This window comes from Hippopotamus amphibius, chromosome 2, assembly GCF_030028045.1.
Source record: "Hippopotamus amphibius kiboko isolate mHipAmp2 chromosome 2, mHipAmp2.hap2, whole genome shotgun sequence".
NCBI lineage: Eukaryota > Metazoa > Chordata > Mammalia > Artiodactyla > Hippopotamidae > Hippopotamus > Hippopotamus amphibius.
In genome coordinates, this window is record NC_080187.1 from 51,975,426 (window position 1) to 51,982,741 (window position 7,316).

General features: G+C 35.0%; 1 protein-coding gene across 1 annotated transcript; it reads left to right on the forward strand.

The window, feature by feature from the left end:
• Positions 1 to 2,598: 2,598 nt before the first annotated feature.
• On the forward strand, positions 2,599 to 7,316 carry LOC130844338 (DNA-directed RNA polymerases I, II, and III subunit RPABC4-like). The gene is made up of 2 exons (XM_057720632.1): positions 2,599 to 2,634; positions 7,101 to 7,316. The coding sequence occupies exons 1-2, from the start codon at positions 2,599 to 2,601 to the stop codon at positions 7,314 to 7,316; spliced, it is 252 nt and encodes an 83-aa protein (XP_057576615.1).

A 7,316-nucleotide genomic window follows, 5' to 3' on the forward strand; every position in this document is an offset into this window, starting at 1 on the left:
GCCCATGTGCTGCAACTACTGAAGCCCACATGCCTAGAACCCGTGCTCCGCAACAAGAGAAGCAACAGCAATGAGGAGCCCGTGCACCACAAAACGAAGAGTAGCCCCCACTCACCGCAACTAAAGAAAGCCCGCACACAGCAACAAAGACCCAACACAGCCAATAAAATAAATTAAATAAATAAATAAATAAATTTTTTAAATAATGATAATAATTTAAAAAAAATAATGGCCCCAAAGTGCAAGAGTAGTGATGCTGACAATTTGGATGTGCCAAAGAGAAGCCATAAAGTGCTTCCTTTAAGTAAGAAGGTGAAAGTTCTCGACTTAAGGAAGAAAAAAAATCATATGCTGAGGTTGCTAAGATCTTCAGTAAGAACAAATCTTCAATCTATGAAACTGTGAAAAAAAAAAAAGAAATTTGTGCTATTTTTGCTGTCACACCTCAACTATGTACATAAAGGAAGAAACATAGTATATGTATAGGGTTCCGTACTATCCACAGTTTCAGGCATCCACTGGGGGTCTTGGAACATATGCCCCGCAGATAAGTGGGGACTACTGTATTATTTCCAGTTAGCAGATAAGGAAATTGAGGCATAGGAAGATTAAGAAACTTTTTTAGGCTCACACATCTAATGAGTACCAGAGCTACTCAGAGTTCTCCTGGGACAGTTAACAAACCATGCGGTTTGTTACAAACCTCTGTTCTCAACTGTGAATAAAAAGGGTAGGTTAAAAAGGTAATGAGAACAAATTCAGGGGTAGTTAAAAATATAAAGATCATCTACTTCATACTCACAGCTCAATCACAGAACTACTTTAGTTCCACTCTCTGTACCTACGTTGATGACATGGACCTTAATTTGTCCAGCCACAACTGGTATGCAAATGTACCGGAAAGTTCTTCAGCTGGAGTCAGAAGATATGTGTTTTAATTATATCTGGTCTTTAATAAATATGTGGCCTCTGTTAGGTTTTAATCTACAAGGTGGATGGTAGCACCTATATCATAGACTTACTTTTAGAATTAGATTTATTTTCGCTAACGCACATGGAATACGACTTGGCATTTAGAATCACTGTGATGACCCATGGATATTTCTTATAACTAAATGTACAGGAAGCATCAGGCACTACTATTATGCAATTGGCTTTTACAGAGGTGAGATTCTGAAAGTCCTTTTGAAAAACGTTTTTGTCTTGCACACATTTTCCCTTTATATTATCTAAGTAATGAAAGTTCATTATACAGTGTGATGTTTAATTTTATGTGGCAACCTGCCTGGGCCACAGGGCACCCAGATATTTGGTCAAACATTATTCTGGGTATTTCTGTGACAGCATTTTTAGATGAGATTAATCTGTTAGTCAGTAGACTGAGTAAAGCAAATGGCCCTCCCTAAAGTGGGTGGGCCTCATCCAATCAGTTGAAGGCCTGAATAGAACACAAAGGATGACTGTCTCCCAAGTAAGAGAGAATTCTTCCTGCCTGACTGCTTTCAAACTGGGACACCAGCTTTCTCCTGCCTTCAAACTCAGGCTGAAACATCAGCCCCCCGGGTCTCAAGGTGGCCAGCCCTGAGACAAGAACCACCCCATTGGCTCTCCTGCTCCTCAGGCCTTTGGACTTGGCAGTGCAACTAAACTATCTGCTCTCCTGGGCCTCCAGCTTGACAACTCATGCTGTGGATCTTGGGACTTGTCACTTCCGTAACTGTGTGAGCCAATTTCTTATAATGAATTCTTTCTATATCATATTGATTCTGTTTCTCTGGGGAACATTAAAACATATAGTAAGCACAAATTCAATTAGGATGACAGTTACATCCTAATTTTTATAATTAGGCTGCACTGAGCTTCTTTTTTCACTCATTAGGACCAATTTGTGTCTACACTTGTTTTCCCGAGAAGCCTGACTTCCTTAGTTTCACATATACTCTGATAATAACATTACCCTTACAATAACTGGGGTAACTTTAGTCAGTCTGTTATTAAGGATAACTGACTTATCCTTAGCCCCCTTTTCACAGTATTTTTGTGCCTTTATACGCTAAGTAGCATTTGATACATTCACATAAACATGATCAGTTTCCATATACCTTTTAAATTTGGTGGTTTTTTTTAAAAATATAACAAATATTTGTAAAGAAAATATGATATAGTCTTTAAAGGTAGATATGAAGTAGAACTCACATTTAGGTCATTTCTTCCTTGAATACTACAAAAGAATAAAAAACAAATTGTAAAATAGTTCTCACTGTGATTCCAAGAATTTCTGAAATACTATACTGGTATCAACAATTAGCAAAGCCTTCCACTCCTATCCCCTAAAAAAAACACATCATCATATAAACTTTGATCAAGAACTTCAAACTCAACAGTCAGCAATTTTTTTCAAATATGATAAAACAGGACTTTATCATTAAATGACTCTTTACACTTCATAAGTTAAGTGAATTTGATTTTTATAGACAGTGTATTTAGAATTGTTTTATTTTTAAAAGTTATAAGATCATACAAGTGACTTACCTATAGGAGCTTTTATGCCTACCAAGGAAATAAAAGGCTATCTTTTACTTTAACTAGCATAAGGCGATGAGACCAATCAATTCTAACGTAGATGCAGGAAAGGTAAATTTTGCCTCTGATGGGTTAACATCATTACATGATTTTTTTTAATTTTTTTATTTATCCTTTTTTTAAATTGAAGTAGAGTTGATTTACAATGTTGTGTTAGTTTCTGCTATATAGCAAAGTGATTCTGTCATATATACATATGTACCTATGTTTTTTCAGATTCTTTTCCCTTATAGTTTATTACAAAATATTGAATATAGTTCCCTGTACTACACAGTACATCCTTGTTGGTTATCTATTTTATATACAGTAGTGTGTATATGTTAATCCCAAACTTCTAATTTATCCCTCCTCACCCCTTTCCTCTTTGGTAATCATAAGTTTGTTTTCTACATCTATGGGTCTATTTCTGTTTTGTATATAAGTTCATTTGTATTATTTTTTTTTAGATTCCACATATAAGCAATATCATATGATATTAGTCTTTGTCTGGCTTATTTCAGTTAGTATGATAATATCTATGTCCATCCACATTGCTGCAAATGGCATTATTTCATCCTTTTTTATGGCTGGGTAATATTCCACTGTGTAAATATACCGCAGATAAATTTACCCATTTATCTGCTGATGGACATTTAGGTTGCTTCCATGTCTTGGCTATTGTAAATAGTGTTGCTATGAACACTAGGATGCATATATCTTTTCTGGATATATGCCCAGGAGTGATACTGCTGGATCATATGGCAACTCTATCTTTAGTTTTTAGTTTTTGAAGAACCTCCATACTGTTCTCCATAGTGGTTGTAACAATTTACATTCCCACCAACAGTGTAGGAGGGTTCCTTTTTCTCCATACCCTCTCCAGCATTTATTACTTGTAGCCTTTTTGATAATGGCCATTCTGACTGGTATGAGGTGATACCTCATTGTAGTTTTGACTTGAGTTTCTCTAATATTAGCAATGTTGAGCATCTTTTTCATGTGCCTGTTGACCATCTGTATGTCTTCTTTGGAGAAATGTCTATTTAGACCTTATGCCCATTTTTGATTGGGTTGTTTGTTTTTTTTGACATTGAGCTGCATGAGCTGCTTATATATTTTGGAGATTAATCCTTTGTCGGTTGCATCTTTTGTAAATATTTTCTCCCAGTCCATATGTTGTCTTTTTGTTTTGTTTATGGTTTCCTTTGCTGTGCAAAAGCTTTTAAGTTTCATTAAGTTCTATTTGTTTATTTTTGTTTTTATTTCCATTATTCTAGGAGATGGAGCCTTAAAGACACTGTTGCAATTTATGTCAAAGAGTGTTCTGCCTATGTTTTCCTCCAGGAGTTATATAGTATCCAGTCTTACATTTAGGTCTTTAATCCCTTCTGAATTTATTTTTGTGTGTGGTGTTAAAGAATGCTCTAATTTCTTTTTTTTTTTAATTTATTTTTTATTTTTTGGGGGTACACCAGGTTCAATCATCTGTTTTTATACACATATCCCCGTATTCCCTCCCTTCCTTGACTCCCCCCCCTCGAGTCCCCCCCACCCTCCCTGCCCCAGTCCTCTAAGGCATCTTCCATCCTCGAGTTGGACTCCCTTTGTTATACAATAACTTCCCACTGACTATTTTACAGTTGGTAGTATATATATGTCTGTGCTACTCTCTCACTTTGTCCCAGTCTCCCCTTCACCCCCGCCCCCTCCCATACCTCGAGTTCTCCAGTCCATTCTCTGTATCTACATCCTTGTTCTTGTCTTGTCACTGAGTTCATCAGTACCATTTTTAGATTCCGTATATGTGAGTTAGCATACAATATTTGTCCTTCTCTTTCTGACTTACTTCACTCTGTATGACAGATTGTAGTTCTATCCACCTCATTACATATAGCTCCATCTCATCCCTTTTTATAGCTGAGTAATATTCCATTGTATATATATGCCACATCTTCTGTATCCATTCATTTGTTGATGGGCATTTAGGTTGCTTCCATGTCCTGGCTATTGTAAATAGTGCTGCAATAAACATTATGGTACAAGTTTCTTTTGGGATTATGGTTTTCTTTGGGTATATGCCCAGGAGTGGGATGACTGGATCATATGGTAGTTCTATTTGTAGTTTTTTAAGGAACCTCCAAATTGTTTTCCATAGTGGCTGGACCAACTTACAGTCCCACCAACAGTGCAGGAGAGTTCCCTTTTCTCCACACCCTCTCCAACATTTGTTGTTTCCAGATTTTGTGATGATGGCCATTCTGACTGGTGTGAGGTGATATCTAAGAATGCTCTAATTTCATTCTTTTACAGGTACCTTTCCAGTTTTCCCAGCACCACTTATTGAAGAGACTGTCTTTTCTCCATTATATATTCTTACCTCTTTTGTCATAAATTAATTGACCATAAGTGCATGGGTTTATTTATGGGCTTCCTATCCTGTTCCATTGATCTATACTTCTGGTTTTGTGCCAGTACTACACTGTTTTGATTACTGTAGCTTTGTAGTATAGTCTGATTATGGAGGCTGATTCCTCCAGCTCCATTTTTCTTTTTCAAGATTGCTTTAGCTATTTGGGGGCCTTTCATGTTTCCATACAAATTTAAAAAATTTTTTTTGTTCTAGTTTTGTGAAAAATGCCATTTGTAACTTGATAGGGATTGCATTAAATCTATAGATTACCTTGGGTAGTATAGTCATTTTGACGAAAACTCTCCAGAAAGTGGGCAAAGAGAGGGAACATACCTCAACATAATAAAGGACATATATGACAAACTCACAGCTAACATCATACTCAAAAGTGAAGCTAAAAGAATTTCCTCTAAGATCAGGAACAAGGCAAGGATATCCACTCTTACCAATTTTATTCAACATAGTTTTGGAAGTCCTAGGCACAGCAATCAGAGAAGGAAAAGAAATAAAAGGAATCCAAATTGTAAAAGAAGAAAAACTGTCACTGTTTGCAGATGCATGATATTATACATAGAAAACCCTAAAGATGCTACCAGAAAACCGCCAGAATTCATCAGTGAATTTCACAAAGTCACAGGATAAAAAATTTAATACACAGAAATCTGTTGCATTTCTACATACTAACAATGAAAGAGCATAAAGAGGAATTAAGGAAACAATTGCATTTACCATCACATCAAAAAGAATAAAATACCTAAGAGTAAACCTACATGATTTTCTAAAGATAATAATATATCAATATATTTAAAAAATATAAAGATTACTTTAAAATTCATTTTCTTTATCACATTTTTATAATTCAAAGTTAGGGGATATCTTGATTTATTATTCCCACATCTTCTTTTACTCCTACAGATACAAGCATCACAGTTGTTTTTTTCTGATAGCTAAAACTCTTGCTTAATATTCTATTTCCTATAAAAAGAGATTAGATTATATAAATGTGATGTGTCAAAGGCAATTTCAAAACTTGAAAGTATCATCTTAACTGGAGGCCACCACCTACCTGAGTTTAAAGAATAAATTTTTTAATCATTTAATAATATTAAACATCATATTTTCAATTTCAATCATTTTAAATTTTATATCAAAATCCATCTTTTCTGTGTTTGCTATTGGATATAAATCTATGAATGCTATTTTTCAGCATGTTACCAGACTCCAAATCACATTTTGTCCTTTTTGGCTTTGGACATTCATAGAGCATATTCATATCAGAATTAGAACTCCAAGCCCATGTTCCACATAGTACCAAATCTACAGAACAAACCTTTCCAACACATAAAATGCAATGATGACCCAGCTAACCGTGACAGCAATGATTTTGACATAGCAGAAATGAAGACAGCCAGGGCTGTGCGCTCTTTAAAAGCAGTCAAAATTGTTCAACATCAAGAGAAAAAAAAAAAAAGAAAGAAATTGTCACAAGGTAAATGTTTATTTCAACTTAAATATACTCTACCATAACCAAATACACAAACAACTGACTTTGTTTTGTGTATATAGAAGGGTAGGCAGTCTTTAGAAAGCACAAAGGATTGATAGTGATAATTTACTGTAGAACATCAGAAACGATGAGATAAAGGAAAATAAATAAATAATGTTAAACCAGTTTCCTTAACAATTAGCCAATTGACATTAAAAAGAAAAAGAATTTTTCTGTCTGCTCCGAACTATATGCTGCTATGTAAGTTACTTTTATAGACTCCATATAGAGTAGGATCTGATTTAGGGTTTTTTCATTACCTCAATGTCCAAAAGTCATGGCATTTTATCAACATGTAAAAGTCATTTAAATACAAATGTCTTTCCATCCATTTTTTAGACTAAGTCTATGAGAAACATAAACAAAACCAGAGAATTTCACTGGATTTTCAATGTTACATTGAAATACATGGCTTATTTTTGTATTCTTTATTGTATGGAATTGCATGAATATAAGAAAAGTTACGGAGAGAATGTCTAGAATTGTATTTGTATGAGAAAGGTGGTGGGAAGATAATTTTGCAATATTGATAAAAATAAAATATCTTGATGACAAAGCAACGAGCCAGAATCTGTTTGAAAGTGCAGAGCGAGAAGTTTCTCTGTGCTACATGGAGACTCAGTGGACACCCAAAAGGACATTCAACCCGCAAAGCAGCAGCCAGTGATATATATCTGTAGAAAATATGTCACAGAAAATAAAATAAAATCCAGGGGTCCAATCAGATGCAGAGAATGTGGATACAGAATAATGTACAAGAGAAGGACTAAAAGACTGGTGGGTTTTGATGCTGGATGA

What these genes read in the sequence shown, in the direction of transcription:
- LOC130844338 (XM_057720632.1), top strand. Translation starts at nt 2,599, where the DNA reads ATGAGACCAATCAATTCTAACGTAGATGCAGGAAAG. An exon ending in CTAACGTAGATGCAGGAAAG is followed by an intron (nt 2,635 to 7,100) that starts GTAAATTTTGCC and finishes TCTGTTTGAAAG; the next exon opens with TGCAGAGCGAGAAGTTTCTC.